At 38.4% G+C, this 20,180-nt stretch overlaps 2 protein-coding genes across 6 annotated transcripts in view; one reads left to right on the top strand and one right to left on the bottom strand.

Annotated features, from left to right (window-relative positions):
• Positions 1–201: 201 nt before the first annotated feature.
• On the top strand, positions 202–3,540 carry wtrw (water witch). The gene has a single exon (XM_053759753.1). The coding sequence runs from the start codon at positions 324–326 to the stop codon at positions 3,246–3,248; it is 2,925 nt and encodes a 974-aa protein (XP_053615728.1). The 5' UTR covers positions 202–323; the 3' UTR covers positions 3,249–3,540.
• A 325-nt stretch (positions 3,541–3,865) lies between these two features.
• The window catches only part of unc79 (uncoordinated 79), a 60,339-nt gene continuing 44,024 nt past the window's right edge, over positions 3,866–20,180 (bottom strand). For 4 of the 5 annotated variants that reach the window (XM_053759426.1, XM_053759429.1, XM_053759427.1 and 1 more), the window contains 19 exons: positions 18,948–19,057; positions 17,706–17,810; positions 16,581–16,719; positions 15,502–15,593; positions 14,892–15,003; positions 14,238–14,359; positions 13,637–13,753; positions 12,298–12,436; positions 11,673–11,827; positions 10,705–10,832; positions 10,304–10,516; positions 9,698–9,926; positions 8,588–8,760; positions 7,872–8,006; positions 7,438–7,490; positions 6,856–7,000; positions 6,139–6,363; positions 5,253–5,375; positions 3,866–4,916 (listed from right to left, as the gene is read on the bottom strand). In XM_053759426.1, the coding sequence (XP_053615401.1) occupies positions 4,638–4,916; positions 5,253–5,375; positions 6,139–6,363; positions 6,856–7,000; positions 7,438–7,490; positions 7,872–8,006; positions 8,588–8,760; positions 9,698–9,926; positions 10,304–10,516; positions 10,705–10,832; positions 11,673–11,827; positions 12,298–12,436; positions 13,637–13,753; positions 14,238–14,359; positions 14,892–15,003; positions 15,502–15,593; positions 16,581–16,719; positions 17,706–17,810; positions 18,948–19,057 (2,794 nt within the window). In that variant the 3' untranslated portion in view covers positions 3,866–4,637. The remainder of the gene's footprint in view (positions 4,917–5,252; positions 5,376–6,138; positions 6,364–6,855; positions 7,001–7,437; positions 7,491–7,871; positions 8,007–8,587; positions 8,761–9,697; positions 9,927–10,303; positions 10,517–10,704; positions 10,833–11,672; positions 11,828–12,297; positions 12,437–13,636; positions 13,754–14,237; positions 14,360–14,891; positions 15,004–15,501; positions 15,594–16,580; positions 16,720–17,705; positions 17,811–18,947; positions 19,058–20,180) is intronic. The other variant, XM_053759428.1, reaches the window with a different exon arrangement.

Here is a 20,180-nt window from a genome sequence, read left to right as displayed (position 1 = left end):
TCTCAACGAAGGACTTGTTATAACGAATCGCAACTAGCGAATTCCTTGTAAATGACATCATGATAGATTCTGTTAGTAAACAAAAATTCATCGCCTTTGTCTCAATAGAGCATTAAATAAACAAAACAAATGACTGGTGGTCTCAACGTGAAATTTAAGTCAATCAGTATACGGTCAACCGTGGCAGGTCAGAACGGTGGGCTAAAAATAGAATAAAAATTGCAACAGTGTGGAGATGGCTTTAGGGCAGAAAGGTGCGCGGTTCATCTCAGGCGCAATTGGCGGACAATAGATCGGGCGCTCAGTGTCGCGCCGCCGCCCGCATGCCCACGACGCGCCGCATCCTCCCCTCGCGGTGGTTCCGGACTAGCCGCTCCCCCAACCCTGAAGAGCTCGATGTCGTCCGACCCAGGACCCTGCCCCGCGACATGGACCGGCGCCCGCGCGTCGCCCGCGTCCTCAGCTCCCCGGCCCGGACCCAGCATCAAACACAACCCCTCGATGAAGAATCCCTCGAACGAGCGTACCCCTCCATGGGACACCTGGAGTACGTCCTTGCCGGATCATCCCCGCCCGCTGAAAGCGCCCCTAATATGTATGACAGCTTCGAAGAACCACCTTTGGACTTAACTGCGCACATATGCAGCGACTCCCTGCGCCAAAGCGCGCACGAGCAGATGAGAGCGGTAGGAGGAAGGCTACGACTACTCGACGAATTGGAATCTGGTGTGATAACAGTGGAATCCGCTTTGGATACTTTTTCAGCCGCTTCGGAAGCTGAACGGAATGTGTGTTTATTTTGGGCGGCGTTCCTCAAGTTAGCTAATTGGCTGCAGCCGCTGGTCGATGCTGGCGCCAATCCTTTATACTACGACGCGTTGGGTCTATCCCCGCTTCACGTGGCAGCATTTAGCGGATCTACAGAATGTGCAAATTATCTTCTATCATGTGAAGTTGACCCCAATTACATGCCAAGATGTTTCGCGCCACTCCACTGCGCCGCTTTCGGTAACTCCGTGCAAGTAGCAAATTTGCTAATCAGTCGCGGTGCGTCAGTCCACGCGGCAGTTAAATACGTCAATTGTGAAGGTGGTCTGCTCCATTGTGCGGTTAGGGCCAACTCTGTAGAATGTTTGAAGCTATTCATAACGCATGGCGTCGACGTGAATCAAATAGAATCCGGAGGCACCAATGCCATACATCTTGCGGCTGATTTGGGAATGATTCAATGTTTGACCATACTTCTAGAGACGCCTGGTGCCGATCCTAATGTGCGAACGAGAGTTGGAGATAGAGAATCGACCGCATTACATTTAGCTGCTGATGGTGGATTCATAGATTGCGTGGACCTACTCCTCGCCAAAGGAGCTGACGCAAGTTTAAAAAACCATCGCGGTTTTACAGCTTTACATTTGGCTGCTCGTTCGGCAAGTCTGGAATGTGTGGAATCTTTGCTAAGAAAAGGGAATGCTAATCCTAACTCTATGGATTTCGATATGAGAACGCCGCTTCATGCAGCTATCGGAAAATCTGACAGCGCGTGCGATATAATAGAAACTTTAATCAGTTGGGGAGCGAATGTGAATCAAAAGGATGAATATGGCTTTACACCGCTGCACTTGGCTGCACTTGACGGGCTGTCCGCATGCGTCGAGACATTAATCTATCATGGCGCTGACGTAACCACAAGGTCTAAAAAAGGAAATTCTGCTCTTAACGTAATTGCACGAAAGACGCCTGCATCCCTGGCGATGATCACACGGAAGCTAGATTGCGCCATCACACTGCATCATTCTCAAAGCAGCAATAGGGAAGTCGAATTAGAACTCGATTTCAGAAGCATTTTACAGCATTGCTACCCCCGAGAAATAAGTTATCTCAACACATTTGTAGATGAAGGTCAAAAAGAGGTTCTATTACATCCGCTATGTTCAGCATTTCTCTATATAAAATGGGAAAAAATACGTAAATATTACGTTGCCAGATTATTCCTGAGTTTCATATTCGTGCTTTGTCTTACACTGTATGTTTTAACTGCTCTCGCGCATAACTGTTACAATGGAAGCAAAGATATGGAGGAGACAATACAAGAACAAGAATTATGTCAAAAGCAATCAATTCTCGGCGATTTGTTGAGAAAAAATCCGTTTGTTATTGAAATGCAGTGGTGGGTGTTAGCGGGTATCACGATATTTGAGATCTTCAGAAAAGTTTACGGCATCGCCGGATACTCTACTGTTAAACAATATCTGATGCAATGCGAAAACATTATCGAGTGGTTTGTCATTGTGAGCGTCTTCCTCATTTCCTACATTTACACAAACATTACTTATACATGGCAGAATCATGTCGGGGCATTTGCGGTGTTAGCTGGTTGGACTAATTTGATGATGATGATTGGGCAGCTTCCGGTGTTCGGAACTTATGTGGCGATGTATCAAAAGGTGCAAAAAGAATTCGCCAAATTACTGATGGCTTACTCGTGTATATTGATCGGTTTTACAATAAGTTTCTGCGTCATATTTCCTGATTCGTCATCGTTCGCGAATCCTTTCATGGGTTTCATAACGGTGTTGACAATGATGATTGGAGAGTTGAACTTGGATTTGCTATTGAATGAGCCGGATGGCAACGATCCGCCCGTCCTATTGGAATTCTCCGCTCAGATCACGTACGTGCTATTCTTGATGTTCGTCACTGTCGTACTCATGAACCTGCTCGTTGGCATTGCCGTCCATGACATTCAAGGCCTCAGGAAGACAGCAGGGCTGTCCAAACTAGTTCGGCAGACTAAACTGATTTCTTATATGGAAATGGCATTATTTAACGGATATTTACCGAAATGTTTGTTAAAAATTTTGCATTCGTCAGCGCTTGTATCTCCTCAGGCGTACAGAGTAGTTCTGAGTGTGAAACCGTTGAATCCCAGTGAGAAAAGGTTACCTAGAGATATAATGATGGCCGCGTATGATATAGCGAAGATGAGGAAGCAGTATGGGCACACGATATCGTCGAGTGGGTCGACTACGGGCGCGTATTCATGTTTTAAGAAGTACGAGAATAATAACGATTCAAGTTACAGAGAGTATGGGTATTCCTCAGGGTTGGGGAGTCTGCAGGCTAGGCTGGATGAAACGTCTGAGAGCGTGCGTCAGTTGACTCAGGAAGTGAGGGAATTAAAGAAGTTAATAAGCGCCCAGCAGCTCGTGATTCAGCAGGCGCTGGCGAGCGCGATGGACAACCGCTGATGATATAATGGCCGACAGGTCATTTAGTTTCAATGCCAACTGTACACAAGTCAATAAACTATAGCGAACGTGCATTGTCCAACATTTGAACTCGTTTATAACCATTGTGGATGTTGCGGACTTAAAATTCTGAACGGTGATATTTTTTTGCTTTACATTACATTAGGCTAAGTAAGTTTGTAAGCGTTTTTGTTAGAATTTGTTTAGTAACGCCGGACGTACTGACACTGTCACACTGTGTTTCAATTTGTGATATAATTAACTGTGACAATAAATTAATTTTCATGTGTAATCATGTTATTTTATTTTGCTGGTAACTTTCATGATTATTAAAAAAATAACACACAAGAATTTATTTACCATTGCACAGCAATTTTTGATAGTATTAACTAATGTCGATACGATTTGTGGTCAATGGGATTGTCAGTATGTAATTGTATCGCCATTGACGACAATTTAAATGGAAAATGAACAGCGCCTCTGTCGTACATAAAAGGAACTATTATAGTCCATATATTTTACGTTGCCGATACAATAATCATATGTACATTTATTCGTGCTAACCACTCAGGATACTACAAGGGATTTTGTATCTGTCACATAATGAAACTAGAAAATACACAACAAAACACATTTATTTCTATAACGCTTCAATAAAAACATAATCTACATATTATAAAATTTGACACATATTAAATCACAGCTAATTTAAAATTGGCTAATACATTTTTATTAAAGTAATAATTAATCTGTAAATATATTTTGGCTATGTTTACGCACGCTTCTAAATAACTAGTATGCACAAACTATATCTATCATTTAATATTATCGTAGAAAGTCGATTTCGCAATGCGTCTAGACCTTTTTAGGTTAGGTTTTCTATAACTTTCTTTCTCTTGAAATTTCTTCAAAGCGTCGAGCATATGGCGATTTTTAATAATTTTTTGTTTGTGTCTATAAAAATTAAATCAATCAACGTTGACTCATTACGAAGTCTGGACTTAACATGTTCAAGCATATTTTGAAAACGGCTCACTTATTTGAAAAAGAAATGAGTAGGTACCAAACTAAAATTAGTTGCATATTTAGGTGTTTAATTAATTTATAATCATAGGGATATTTTTAAAGTATTATTTCTACTATTAAGACGTGCATAGGCTGCAATTAAATTTATGCTATGGCATATTCAATCATTTCAAAAAATGTCATGTCTAAACGTCAAATAATACAATTGACTTTACGGCTAAATTTTACGATTACACGAGTAAGTTTTGACTACAAGAACTTCACGAAACTATTTCCTAGCATTATTACGTTACTAGTTAGTAACGTAAAACAGGCGTTACTATCGAAGTAAGTATAAAGAAACAAACTTACCAGCTAAAAGACTTATATAAAGTAAAAAGTATGAGGTTGCAGTTCCAACTGCGCCATTTTCGCCAGCAACCTGTGCAACCTCCTGTGGGCCCTCGCGGCGGTGCCACTGGTGACGCCGGCGGCGGGCCCGGCGGGGGGCGCGGCGCCCCCGAGCCCTGCGGGGGGCGCGGCGCCCCCGGGCCCTGCGGGGGGCGCGGCGCCCCCGGGCCCCGCCGCCAGCCCGTAGTTGCGGACCGCCTCGGGTTTCACTTCCCGACACTCGTCTAATCGTTGTTGGACGTGACGGGGCATCTGATGGCAATTTTTTTTATTTTTGAAAATAATAATGAGATGAAAAAAATCTGAAATCGAGCGGGAATGGAATTGCGGGTTCGATTGCCGCTCGATACCAGAATTTTTTATCTCATTATTATTTTCTAAAGCGTGTGTGACATGTATAACAAATCCATTTATTTCCGTCCGTGTCAAACCACTTTGAGAATGCTATCGTTGCCTATCAACTGTGGCCCTTAGTCGCCTCATACGTCACCCACAGAGGACATAGAGGGCGGAGCCCTTGAGGTTAATATATAAGTCCGTGGCGGAACCACACGGCACACCGGTTCAAATATATCTAGGCCTACTCACATTGAACAAAGGGGAGTGCAGTATGGGAATCCACAGCGGCAGCAGTTTGTTGAGCACGGTGGAGTTACATTCCAACAGCGATTCCAGGAGACTCAGAAAGTGGAGGTTCACCGTTTCTGCCAACTGCGAAAGTTATATCAAATTAAAAGAAGAAATTAATTTTAAGATAGGTAACTGATATTTTCAATCAGTCCAAAAATAAATAATATTAGGGCAAGTTAGAAAACACGCTTGTCAACTTTTCTCTCTCCTCGCGTGTATATTTTAATAAATCATTAAAATAGATAAAGTTGAAATAAATACCAAAGATATGGCTAGAAATTCTTACAATCACTGACTGCACAGTGATCTGCTTATATTATCCATTCTGTTCTACTAATAGAAATTAACGGATGGTTTCCTCCGTTTAAAACGCTGCCTACTGTTCGTAGAGTTCTATTGAATTGTACGAACAGAACGCAGAATACTAGGCACAAGTTTGCCGGACCCGAAGTCAGAAGCTGGGAGCCGCTGGCTATCTTCTCTGGGTATAGAGTCCACAGTTGGTGAACATGCTAATGCGATAGTTGTATGTGGATATAGTGCATTCTGTGCTAAAGATGGAATAAGAATATCGTCTTGGCGGAAATGTCCTTTCTCAAAATGTCCATTTCTCATAATGCCCTTATCTCATAATGTCCTTTTCTCATAACGTCCTTTTCTCTTAACGTCCATTTCTCAAAATGCCCTTTTAATAAAAAAAAACTGTTTTCTATCAGTTGCTTATTTAAATAATCATCAAAAACATACAAGGACATTTTGAGAAAAGGACATTCTGAGAAAGGACATTGTGAGAAAAGGACATTTCGCGCCAAGACGAAGAAGATATATAGACAAAAATGCTTACAATCTTGGATTGTACGGTGACCTGCAGAATACTAGGCACAAGTTTGCACCAGAAATCCAGCAGTATGCAGACGGTGGTGTTGTGAGGTTCACTGCTGGGCGTGGACCCGCTAGCTATCTCCTCGAGGTATAGCGTCCACAGTTGGCAGAGTATGAACGCATGGAATAGAGCGTTCATGCGTTGAGGACCCGGTTTAGATTGCTCCACGTAGGAGGACATTATTGTCTGTGAGGGAGGTAAAATTATTGCATTAGAATAAACAATTATTCAAATCTGTGCTACAGTTCTTTCAAACCTTTCTGTATAATAGAATACTTTCAATCCCCTCTGTATGACAATATAATTTGAATCCTTTCTGAATGCTAGTGAGTTTGCATAAACATTACTTCCTTGGTCATTTCAAAATGCTAGTACGGTGTAGCTTTTTTTTTTGTAACTATAATTTTCCCAAAATAATAAACATAAGTTCTGTTTTTCTTACAAGTCTTATTATGTAAACTTACCATGCCTTATTATAATTTTTACAGCAATAAAAATTGAAACAATCTTTTATTAAAGAAATTACGTTTATATGATTAATAAACGTTTTTCTAAATTGAAATGTGATTTCAATAAAACGTTCAGTGAAGTTCGTTTACATGTTAGAACTCGAAATAAAAAAATTAAATATACTCTAATATATACTCACGTTGAAAACGACTAAGAACTAAGAACAACCTGTACGTGATCGGTGATGTGGCAAGTGGCGTCCTGCGGCACGGGCTGCTGCAGAGGTTGTTGACCCCTGGAGTTGCACAGCGCGCCCATCACCAGCCACGAGATCAGCCGCACGCGGGACACGCACTCGCACACTTCACGAGAACTGAATTAACAAGAATTATGGACGTGAAAAAGTATCCTAAACTCGTAACTCCTGAATAAATAAAAATATATAACTGGACAACATTTAACCACTCACACGAAGCACTAATACTTCGGCCCGATTGATCAATGATCCTCTATTGTCTTGATGTCTGTCGATGGACAACGTCAAATGGTCAACGAGATTCGACGATGCATGTATTGCTAAAATGGTAACGCGCTACGTCAAGTAATGGAGGGTCCGATGGCCACAAATACTGAAACGGGCACTACACACGAAGACCTCGGTGGCGCAGTGGTAAAGTGCTTGCCTCTAAACCGAGAGTTGTATATATATATATATATATATATATATATATATATATTTAAGGAGGGTATAATGGCGGCGGTCAAAAATTCACCCGTTCGATATGTGCCATAGATTTGAAACGGACTTACCCGGGTATAGAACTAGTCAGCCACGGCATGTGTCTGCACGCTTGTCCACGGTCCTGACAATCAAAGGGTTTTTTTAATTGACACACAGTTATTTTGTTTGCGAGAAAAGTAGGAAAGCAGACCCTACACTAAACCCGATGTATTGGGGTTGGGAGCTATATGGGAGAAGAAAAATCTATATATTTTTTATATTATACCAAATAAATGTATGAATTTAAACAAATCAATTTATCTCACTGATCTTCTAGGAGGCCTTCTTGAGATATTTTTTTTATTTACAAGATATATTTAAGATAGATAGCGTTTAGTATAAAATTATATAATTTTGTATGTATTTAAAGTAGTTCGTATATATATTTCATTTGTAATTTATACAAAATAAGTAAGAATTAACTAAAGTGACTTTATAAATTGAATTTAATAAATAAATATACCTGTTTTCCCCGACTATGTTCCAAAGCCAACTCCATAGCGACATATTGAGCGATGCCTCCCTTGACAATGGCGCCCAAAGTATCCTCGTTTAGGCAGATGAGGTTGCGGTTCACTATTGATTTGGATACGGAACCCTGTTCAATGAAAAATATTGTTGTTAATTCATTAATATTTGCACTTATTTACCTAAATTAGTAAAAATATTTATTGCAGATATATACCTAATCTTGTACCGCAGTAAATATATAATCTTTCATTTCCGACTGAAAATGTTAGAAACAATAGAATCGTGTTTTTTGGCCAAACCTTTTATCTATTAACTAATAATATTTTTTCAACAAATATAAAAACAGTTTTTTCTTATATGTATATGGAAAAAAAACTCATTAGCATTCAGAAAGGATTCAAAGGGTATTGTTATATAGAAGAGGATTGAAAGGAATTATACCCTTTTAGCTAGTTACTAATAATATTATACCAACAAAAAAAAATTGTTTTTTTCTCCCTAGAGAAATATAAAACAAAAACTAGTTACGACGGGTTGAAAGTTTCGACACGGATAATAAAAACATTTTCGATGCAAGGACAAGCAAGTTAGGGAAACAATATTTTTGTTTAGTCAATTGAGTTGAACGTTAACACGTTTTTGTTGAAAGTTCACATGTTTCGAGTTGAATGTGTGAAGGCAAAACACGTGTCGTAAATCCGTCTTTACCTTGATCTTATTAAGCAGATGGGGGTCCTGCAACAGGTCCAACATATCGGGCAGATGCGGCCGCATGCAGTCCACGGCGCCGCTGCCCAGGTCCCGCACCTCGCCGCTGGAGGGCGCCGCCAGCAGGTCGCCGGCGCTCAGCTGCGGCGGCAGGAGTAGGGTGCAGCCGTGGCCTACGAAAACATAATTATATTAATAAAATGGAGTAATAATCATTAATAAAAACAAAACTAATTATGTAAATAAAATGCCATCAAAAACATGCCGTAAAAAACACCAAGTCTTTAGCTCAGTTTTTCTACCGTAAAAAGTTTTCAGATCCATGTAATACCAAGTCGGTTAAATTATTTATTTATTATTTATTTATTTATTTATTTATTTATTTATTTATTTATTCGGTGGCGCAGTGGTAAAGTTCTAGCCACTGAACCGAGAGGTCCTGGGTTCGATCCCCGGTCGGGTCATAATGGAAAATGATCTTTTTCTGATTGATCCGGGTCTTGGATGTTTATCTATATATGTATTTGTTATGAAATATAGTATCGTTGAGTTTTGGTATCCCATAACACAAGTCTCGAACTTACTTTGGGGCTAGCTCAATCTGTGTGATTTGTCCTAATATATATATATTTATTTATTATTTTATTATTTATTATTTAGTCCCTACTTAAGGGACCTTCTGTCTTAAGTCATTATGTAAGTTATTATCATATCAATATTAATTTTTTTTATGTTTTAAATAAATAGATCGACTTGGCCATCGCATGATTAGATTGTTTTGTATGAATTATGTAAATAAAAATGATTTTGTTCAGATCACATTGATCCACATTTGTTAGTAACAATTTGACGAAAAAATTTTTTTCTTCATTATAACGAATTTCCACAAAACAAAAAAGCAATGGAAATGTGAAGTAGATGTGGCACGCGCGTAAACGCTGTTCTTCTTGTTCCGTACAAACTTATTTATGATGTTAACTTGGTTATCAATATTGCAACTGTGACCAACCAACCAACTTTGTATACTAGTCGCTCATAATTTATATCGGTAACTTATATCGGTCTCACACACTTAAAAAACAACTCTAATGCCAACGTAATAAGGCTTACCTTGCAACACAAACTGTATCAATATGAACAGGTTATCGTCGGGCACAGTAGTCTTAGTCCTCAAAGCCTGCACCAGCTCATAGACCAGAACTCTGCATACTAGCAGCTTATCCCGGTCTCGGCTGAACACTCGTACGCAAGCCATGCTTAATTCCGATATTACTGAGAGTTTTACCACGAAGTTCTGGATACCATAGCTTATGATCTTCGATATTGGCTCCAGAATGCTCTGGTGAAAGGAAAAATAGTATTTTACTCATCTATAAAGGCTACAAAAAGATTTTAAACGATGACAAATAAAAATAATAACGCTCAAAAACGCATCTACTTAATTGCATCGCTGTGCTTCTAAATAGTGTTTCCAGCTGCCTCTTCTTTCTTATCGAGTGTATTATTACTAACACTGGTGTCCGATTAAATTCAAGTCGAATATAGATTTCACAACGGCCTACCGCTATATAGTGGGAAGTAGTCACTCTAGTAATTAGTTCACTAATAGTGTATGTGACATAGTAAACCAGTGTGCAGGTTTCCTCACCAAGCGCTTTGTAGTCCGTAGACTAATGTTTTTAGCGCTAAAATCAGAGTAAATTCCTTTATTATTACCTTATGTATGGCCGCAGTTGGTATTCTAAGCGCGGCGGTCGCTACTCTCAACAGTGGTAACACATCGTCTAGTTGAGGTAACTGCAGAGCTGTGCTCCGAAACAGCGCTTCAAGCTGCTGCAATAAAGCGACGCAAGCGCTTTGCGGTCCGAGGGCTTCCGGTGCCAGGCATTCGAGGTACATTGCTATGTTGCCCGCAATTACTGTTATTTGCTGGAAGAATATATATATTATATATATATGTATTTCAATTGTGGATTGACTAAAATCTACATTATCGACTTTTCTCATTTTGTGAAATGAAGAAATGTGAGTGAAAAGGAAAGCGATAGGATTGAAGTGAATAAAACAAACTAGATGTGTAAGAAGAAAAGTTAATGTACACGAAAAGATAAACTTACATCGATTGGCAAAGTTTTCTTAGAGTTGAGATGTTCGACAACAAGTTGTAGAGGGCCGCATGGATACAGTTCATTGAAGTCCACGAATGCTTGAGCTATGCTCTTGAAGAACATCAAACGTTGCTTCTCTGTGTATAAATATTAAATTAATACATCTATACTATTATTATAAAGAGGAGACGTTTGTGGGTGAATTTCACGAGCGCTTTGACCTCCGCCGCGGGCTGTCATTAGTGTTTATTAAATTGTATTATAAACAGTAACCAATTAATTATCCTATTTTATAAATAAGTAAACTACTGGTACAATATTAATTTTATAAATGTTTGATGAACTAATGAAACGCGTTCAAACGCTTGTAAAATTCACCCTTGTGAGTTTGTATGTTTGAGGCGGGTAATATCCGAAACTACCGAACAGATTTCAAAAATTCTTTTACCATTAGAAAGGTACCTTATCCAAGATTGCTATAGGCTCTAATAAAGGCTCAATATAGTTCTCAATTGTCACTGTTATGGATTTAGCATACATTTCTATGTTATGGAATCGGCAATGATTAGTTTTTTTTTTATCGAGGACTCAGACTCAAACCGAATGAAAACATCGATCTAAAAAAAAGTTATTAGACGACGACTGAAGTAATTATGTGTGTAATAGAAATATGTGTATATAAAGTTGATTGGGGGGCAATAAATAAATAAATATATTAGGACAAATCACAGATTGAGCTAGCCCCAAAGTAAGTTCTAGACTTCTGTTATAATATATAGGGAATATTATAACATATACATATATAGATAAACATCCAAGACCCGGGCCAATCAGAAAAAGATCATTTTCCATCATGACCCGACCGGGGATCGAACCCGGGACCTCTCGGTTCAGAGGCAAGCACTTTACCACTGCGCCACCGCGGTCGTCAAATTGGAGGTCGAGGTCGCATAAAAAATAGTAAAATACACATGTACCAGGAGTCCTTTGTAAGAATATCTGTAGGAACACATTATTGGGCGCCAGTTGGTGTAACACGCAGCGCAAGAACTGATGCGCCACGAACACAGCACTGCCAGGCAAACGGGTGTTCGTGTCCACTTGCCAAGAATATTGGCCCAGTTGCACCACCCTGGTGAGAAAAATAAACATAATTACAGTCTGACTTTAATTAGTACAGTCCTACTAATATTATAAATGCAAAAGTTTGTGACGTTGTGAATGTTTTATTCGAAATTTACTGGACGGATTGTTATGAAATTTGGTACACGGGTAGCCGCAACATGCAATAACACAAAGGGTACTTTATATTTTAAAGTACAGTTTATTCTCTGTCTTTGTAGATAATAAAGAGTACAACTTAAATGAAGGCGTTGTGTTCTCTTGCGTAACAACACTGGCTGCTTGTCAACCAATCTTCGCGTCCTTTTGGCAACACTAGGTGTTTAAGAATCAAACTTGACTATTCGATTTGGTGTTGCAACGACAAAAAATTGTTCGTTCAAAATCCGTTTTTATACTCAATATTAGACATACAATTATATGTTTTAGTCAATGTTTGTTTCTAGTATGAGTAGTTTCTAGTTACATAGTAATATTTACCTGCTAACAGCTTGAAGCAACGCGGGCAGCATGCCAGCCGCAGCCGCCGGTTCGCGGTGTATGAATGTAGCCAACACAATAACGCATAAACCTAGTTCTTCGTCGCTGCATTGTTCTACTGCGCAGCCGCATTCTGCACCTGCAGTTGGTTATTGTATGTATAGTAGGCCGATAAGTTTTTTTTCTTTACAAAAATGATACGTTTAGCCAGATGGATATTAATTAAGTTTTATACAAAGATTATATTTTTGACAGTGTTTTATTGTCGTCAGAAGGATCTTATTGCATCCAACACGTGACAAAAAAGGTACTTTTTTGGTCAATGTCAAAATGTTTTTTTTTTATTTGAACGGAGAGAATATTTTTATTTGTCTGAAAGAAACCTCCTAGTATTTAAACAAAATGATGCTGAAGAAGACTTCTTGGATTGTCTATTACAATCTGAAAAAGATCATTTTCGATTTTTCCTTTGACCAGTAATTGAACACGTAAGTTAAAATATGGGTCATTTCATGTGGTAACTTATGTGTTACTGTGATATATATTAATTTATTTAATAGCATACACAACTCATTACAATCTTAGAATCTATTTAAAATCTTGTTTATGGTGCTGATCTAAATTGTGATCCTAAAATATGTATGCCTAATTATAATTTCTTATTTGGGATTAAACTAATTAAACTAGTTAATATGGTACAATATTTAGATATACGCTGTCTTTGCTATTGGATACAAAGTTGCGAGTGCCAAATTGTATGAAGGAATGAATTATTTAAAGATTAGGTACCATTATGGTATAATGTTAGAAAAGTTTTTGTGGTTTCCTCTCAATGAATGAGGTCTGAGCGAGATCGAATTCTGTGGTTTTATTGCGTAAACACGCCAAGATGTAGTCATGGCGTGCCTTGTCGAATATTGGGCACTCTTTCAGCAGGTGGGTGATTTCCTACTGTGTGGTAAGTATTGTCATTTGTCGTTATCGATAATTTAAAATCTATGGAGGTAAGCCTTGTGGAATCCGTGGCCGGTAAGTATTTGTGTCAGAAGGAAATTTTGAACAAGCTTAGAACGAAAGAGATGTTAGAAATTAGAGGGAAGAAGGCTTTAGTTGAGGCTCCTTGTGTGGTCGACTGGTACTCCGCCTGCCAAGCCTGTAGCGTTTTTGCTTTCAGGAGTCGCTTGGCTTGGGACAGGGGGAAGACATAGGATATTTTGACATTCACTGGAGAACAACATTTCATGTACATAAAAGACAGGAAAAAATATATACATAATATATACCGATACTAATAGGCTTAGAATAACCGAGCGCTAAGTGAATGGCATAAACAACTCACATCTATAACACAGCGTGGTGTCGGGCGGCGGCGCGGCGCCGGGCGGCGCGGCGTGCGCGGCGCGACGTCCGCCGCGCGACGCCGACTCCCACCACGACCCCACTTCGCAGGCACTCTCTATTATCATTTATTTTTTTGTAAAAATCTATTCATTATGCCATTGTGATTTTACATTAAATATTTATTTGTTTACTAGCTGCGCCCCGGGGCTTCGCTCTCGTGGGATATTTGGGATAAAAATTATGTGTTATTCCAGGTTATATTCTACCCGTGCACCAAATTTCATAACAGTCCGTCTAGTAGATTTTGTGTGAAAGAGTAACAAACATACACACATCCTCACCAGTGATCGCCACAGCCCATTCGCTTTATTTTATTACTCGTTGCGCCTCGAAGCTTCACTTCCGTGAGATTTTCGGGATAAAAAGTTTCATAACAATTGATCCAGTGCATATTGCGTAGAAGAGTAACAAACATACATACAATACTTACACACATCACAAACTTTCGCATTTATAGTATTAGTATAGTAAGAATAACAGCGTCACAATACAAGTCTACAATACAACTTCATACAACAAAATAAATAAACACATCTTACCAGTGCTATTAGGTCTTTGTGGGCCGTCTGCGTGGTCGTGGTCGTGGTCGTGGTCGGGCGCGGGCGGGGAGCCCAGCTGCGCGGCCTGGCGCGCCAGGCGTCTGGGAGACGTGCCACGTGATCTGGACAAGCACGTATATCCAAACGTGTACACTCAACAGCACATCAACCTACCCAAATTCATTGCAAACTCGCCGCTATTGCCGCGCCACAGATGCTCATGCAGAGTAACTTGATGTGCTGTTGACTGTACAATAATCCTTATCCTTGCATGCTATAAAACTGACAGACAGACTCTGTCCGTCTGTTTGCGATAAACTCAAAAACTACTGCACGTATTTTCATGCGGTTTTCACCAATAGATAGAGTGATTCCTGAGGAAGGTTTAAGAGTATAATTTATTATGTTTTTACCGGTAACATACGGCATGTTTGTTTATTTACAACCGATCTCGGTTATATGCTACAATGATCTTCAATCTGAATTATAAAGAGTACAATTTATTACGGTAACATACGGTAACACGGTTTTTACCGGTAACATACGGTATATTTGTACGTAACAAAACATACAACGTATGTTTTGTTCCTTAAGTACCAAATAAACAGACAAACTTACATTTATAATATTAGTTAGGACAGTACATGAACATACCGGCTGCCTTCTGAAGACAATTTCTTCATTTCTGGAGCCCTGCTCGTGGGCGTGGGGGTGGGTGTCGGCTCCGGTTCCGACTTACTGGAGTCCGTTTTGTCTGTGGAATCGTCTGAAATAACAAAACATTTATTAAATCAGTAAAAAAGCTATAAATAATAAAATATTAATTATCGGTAAAAAAGTTATTCGTTATTCTGAAATAGAGTTAAGGATTATCGCCGGAGAAGTTACGCCGCATATATTTCGTTAAAGTAGTTATGTAAAATATGTAATTAGTTTAAAAAAAAAGTATATTTTTGTGTAGTTGCAAGCTAGTGATAACTATGGTGGGAGTCCACCAAAGCATAATACACCTTGAACCATTTTTTTCCTCACCTACATGTATTAAATGATTAAGTATATAAAATAGACTCCATATTTTTTTACAGACCATTTCAGTATGTTCTTCCAATTCATCTATTATCGCAAAGCAAAATACTTTTCAATAACTAAAAAAAATACTTAATTTCATATTAAAAAACGTTAAACCTTAAATTTTACGGTAATTTAAATCAATTTAATTCCGTAAGCAACACATTTTATTAACCAAACAAAACATTCTTCATACCCGGAAGACTAAGAGCTTCTCTCACTCTGTCCACCAGCGCATTGAATACTGGATATTGCTCTTTGTTGGGCTTCGGTCCGATCGGCAATAACCTGAGACAAATAAATCCTTTCATTTACAGTGTGTCTATGTCACTTACAGTTTATCTATTTCATTTACCATGTGTCTATTTCATTTACAGTTCGTCTATTTCATTTACAATATGTCTATTTCATTTACAATATGTCTATTTCATTTACAATATGTCTATTTCATTTACAGTTGGTTTATTTCATTTACAGTTCGTCTATTTCATTTCCAATGTGTCTATTTCATTTACAGTTCGTCTATTTCATTTACAGTTCGTCTATTTCATTTACAGTTCGTCTATTTCATTTACAGTTCGTCTATTTCATTTAAAATGTGTCTATTTCATTTACAGTGTGTCTATTTCACTTGACACAAGTTTTTATTGTCGCTAGAGAGATCTTGACAAAAAATATTGTTTTGTGCATTGTAAATTTAGAAAGTGCACAAAAATAATAGTTTTTCTTCCAACTTTATATTTCGACAGCTAAAGTTTTATCGTCACGTCACGAAGACATTGGATTCCCAAACTGTGCAACACGGCGCCCTGGTACCCCCCGTAGAAAATAAACAGAGCCTAGATCATGACACAAAATTCATAAGTATTCACGAATAAAGCGACAATATTTTGAGCGCACTCAGCACAGGTTTATACGTTAATTTGTGGCTCTCTCTTTCTTTCCTACTTACCTATTTCTTTCTACTGTATCAACTTGATATAGCTACCCAATGTAGGTTAAGTAAGGACGACGTGACATAATACTAAGCTTGTAGGTGTAGTGGCTGGAAAATTTTGGGAATCACTTTAAAATACCAGTGATATTTAAATAGGCTAGAGTTTAGCATATTGAATCACGGTGGAACTGTTGATGCTGAGGGTGTTTTTTCGTGTGTATCCTTGATATAGCTACCTAGGGTAAGCTAGATATATTACTAAGCTTGCAAGTGCGTCGCGGGCTGGAAAAGTTCGGGAATCGCTTTCAAATGCTCTGGTATTTGAAATCAAATGTTACCTCTCAGTAGGTGGGATGTGGAACGGCTGATGCTGAGGGTGGGGCGGTCGCTGCGGGGGCGCGGGCCACCACACTTCCATCTTCGAGAGAGGCGATTCGGGTGATGCATATGCTACGCCTGCTGAAGCCACGCCTTTTACTGTTCAGAATATGAGTGGTATTCAGATTCGTTGAAACAGATTGAGAATCACTGTAGGTGTCTTTACAACCGATTTCAATTATATGCTACAATGATTCTCAATCTGAATTATAAACATTATTAAATGTGAAACAAACATACGTTCACATTTATATCGTATGATTCATCTATTTCCTATCTATTATTATATATATTTATTGTATTTATATCTGTTTTTCTACTTCAACTAGTGAAGATTAACAACAAAGATAAAAAATTGTACCTCTCTTTATATGCCAAACTTCAAAATCTGTGTGAATCGTTTGAAGAGTAAAAAAAATCACTTCCATATATATAGTAGACAAAAGGCAACATAATCAAAGTATTTATTCACAAATTAAACCTTCACAGGCGTCGAATTTTAAAATTATATAGTACTAGCTGCGCCCAGGGGCCACCCTCCCGTGGGAATTTCAGGATAAATACTACCCTTTGTGTTATTTCAGGTTATATTCTACCCGTATATCAAATTTCATAATAATCGGTCCTGTAGATTTTGCGTGAAAGACTAACAAACATACACATACTCAACCTAACAATTTTTCGCATTTATAATACTAGTAGGATTTCTCAAAAAGTTACAAACTACCAGCAACGACTACTGTTAAAAGGCATGCCGAAAAAAACTCATTTACAAAGTGTTGGTCGACCCTATCAGGACATATGGGCTTACTGTTATTCTTTTCTTTTTTTTCTTTAAAGTAAAATATATTTTATTTTTAACATCACGTGTAAATAAATAGATAAAATCTTAAAACATTAACTCAACATGCCTTACTATAGAATGGTGTGCAAATATAGTTACAGTCGGTGCTATACATACTTAAATAAAGAAAAATAAAACTGACGAAAATAATTCAAGCAAAACGAAACCTTAACACATGCCAAATAAAGATTACACAGAACATATAAAACAGTTTCATATAAAACAGTTCAGTATAACGTACCAGGACTTTTGACGTGGTGGTGTTCCTGAGATTTGTGCGGCCACGACGAGAACTGACCCGAGCCCGATGACGATGGACCAGTATCGGGGGAAGTGCTGCTGCCTACTAAACAATAAGTGATAGGTTAGTGCGTATTTATAGGTCGGTAGAATCTCGCGTGTTCTCGGTTGATTTACCGAAGCTCGGAGTCAGCGTTAATAGAACTTAAAGATTCGGTTGTGATTTTACAACTAACTGCCTGACGTCAACTCTCCTTGGGAATACTATTGTTGCCTATCTGCCAAGGCTATGTCCCTTCAGTCACCTCGTACGATATCCATGGGGCATGTGCAATGGTTCTATTAAAGGGCGGAACCACACGCCAGTTATAGGCCGGAAGAATGCGCATTTGACGCGCAATACATAGCTCTTTCTCACTCATTACCATTGATTCGAATGAAAAAAGCACATCTTGGATCTCACTTCTTTGAATTTTAATGAAAAGGAGAGAGCGATTTGTTGCGCACCAAATTTTTCTAGCGTATTCGTGGCATTTGCTGAATATATGACATTAAATTGTGATAAGTTATAGGGGATCAATTTATATGTATACAAGTGGAGCATTTATCTATTTATAGACACACAATATCGAAAATATAGTCAAGTGGAAAATTATTTAGCCAAGTCAAAGCCCACCCGCGACTAGCGATCCAGTCTGCAGATGAGACCTATAGACAAGTAAATTGACAACACACAACGGCCCTAAGCACTCATCATCATATCGAGCGTGTCATTGCTAACACTGGTGTCAGATTTTTATTCAAGTCGCCTAAAGGCACCTGACATGACTTTACGACTACTTACCGCCATCTAGTGGCAAGCCCTAAGCACTAAGCTTGTATCGCGGGTCCGCGGAAGATACAAACACAGAAATGAGCACAACACACCCAGCCCCGCAAACAACATGAATGAATGAATGAATGAATAGATGAATGAATGAATGAATAAATAAATATATTTGGACAAATCACACAGATTGAGATACCCCCAAAGTAAGTTCGAGACTTGTGTTATGGAGTACTAACTTAACGATACTATATTTTATAACAAATACATATATAGATAAACATCCAAGACCCGGGCCAATAAGAAAAATATCATTTTCCACGATGACCCGACCGGGGCTCGAACCCGGGACCTCTCGGTTCAGTGGCAAGAACTTTTACCACTGCGCCATCGAGGTCGTCAAATGTGTTTATTTACCTACAATCCTCTTCTGTTTCCCGAGTATCTTAGCGCGGGGGGAGGTCTGCTGTCCGTGTAACTGGTCCGGCCATATCTCCACGGATTGTCCACTCATTGGAGTTGATTTACTAAAATAATCATAAAATTAACGTATTATAAATAAATTTCTGTTTACTGGTGTTATAGATTGTAAACTCTTGTGCACGCCTATATAATGTAGATTTTTAATATCAAAAAGTATCACATATGATACACGACTAAGAACCTTTTTTTCACATAAAGCCCGGTTCCATTGCTCCGTTGTGTTTGTAGTACATTGCTCTCCGTTGTATGGTCCGTGCATACTTTTGAACCTTATTCCTAGGGAATAAATGAATTTTGAAACCGACTTCGTGGTTTTCAATGACGTATATCGAAACTCCATACAATACCATAAATTGTAACAACATAACATTCTATTAGTATTAAAAATACTACCAACCGAGTGGATAAAGATATATCTCGGCAAAAGCCACGTAAAGGAACGATACCATTCTATTTTCAAAAAGTAAACAGCAATTCTACCAAGAGCGATGCATATACGAAGAATGACATAGGGAATGTTGTATCAAATGATCAACAAAGTAGAACATTTTTTCGTTCCCAGTCAAATTAATAAAATAACCCTTTTACACCAAAATATAGCAGGTTTGGTTAATAAAACGGAAATATTAGAAGTTTATGAAGAGGAGTTTTCTAATAATCAATTACGCTTAGATATCCTTTGTTTTTCGGAAACCTTTATCAAATCTGGAGAGGAATATAATGTTAATTTCAAAAATTTCAATCTTGCATCTTTTTACTCACGAGATGATATAAAGAGAGGGGGCGTATGTATACTTTTAAGGAAAAATTTAAATTTTAAAGAAATTCCTCTATGTAAGCAATCTTCGATAGACAGTGTATTCGAATGTTGTGGTGCGGACATAACATCGCTCGGTGTTGTAATCATCTGTGTTTATAGAACCCCAGACTCAAACCTTTCAGAATTTTTCACAAAACTTGAATCATTATTACATCAAATACAGTCACATTGTAATAAAAAAATTATTATAGCTGGAGATTTTAACGTGAATATGTTAGAAACTAATAGTGATTCTCAAAGGTTGAGCGGTATATTTCTTAATCATAATTTAGTACAACACATAAAAGAACCAACAAGACAAAAAAGGTGTATTGATCTCATTGCTAGCAATTTCAAAGATGGTGTAG

Source organism: Plodia interpunctella, chromosome 19, assembly GCF_027563975.2.
Source record: "Plodia interpunctella isolate USDA-ARS_2022_Savannah chromosome 19, ilPloInte3.2, whole genome shotgun sequence".
Classification (NCBI taxonomy): domain Eukaryota; kingdom Metazoa; phylum Arthropoda; class Insecta; order Lepidoptera; family Pyralidae; genus Plodia; species Plodia interpunctella.
The sequence above is the reverse complement of the archived record's forward strand: the minus strand, read 5'-3'. Positions and strand labels throughout refer to the sequence as shown.

Bases quoted from the DNA above. Each gene is read 5' to 3' on its own strand.
- wtrw (XM_053759753.1), top strand. From the start codon at position 324: ATGCCCACGACGCGCCGCATCCTCCCCTCGCGGTGGTTCCGGACTAGC.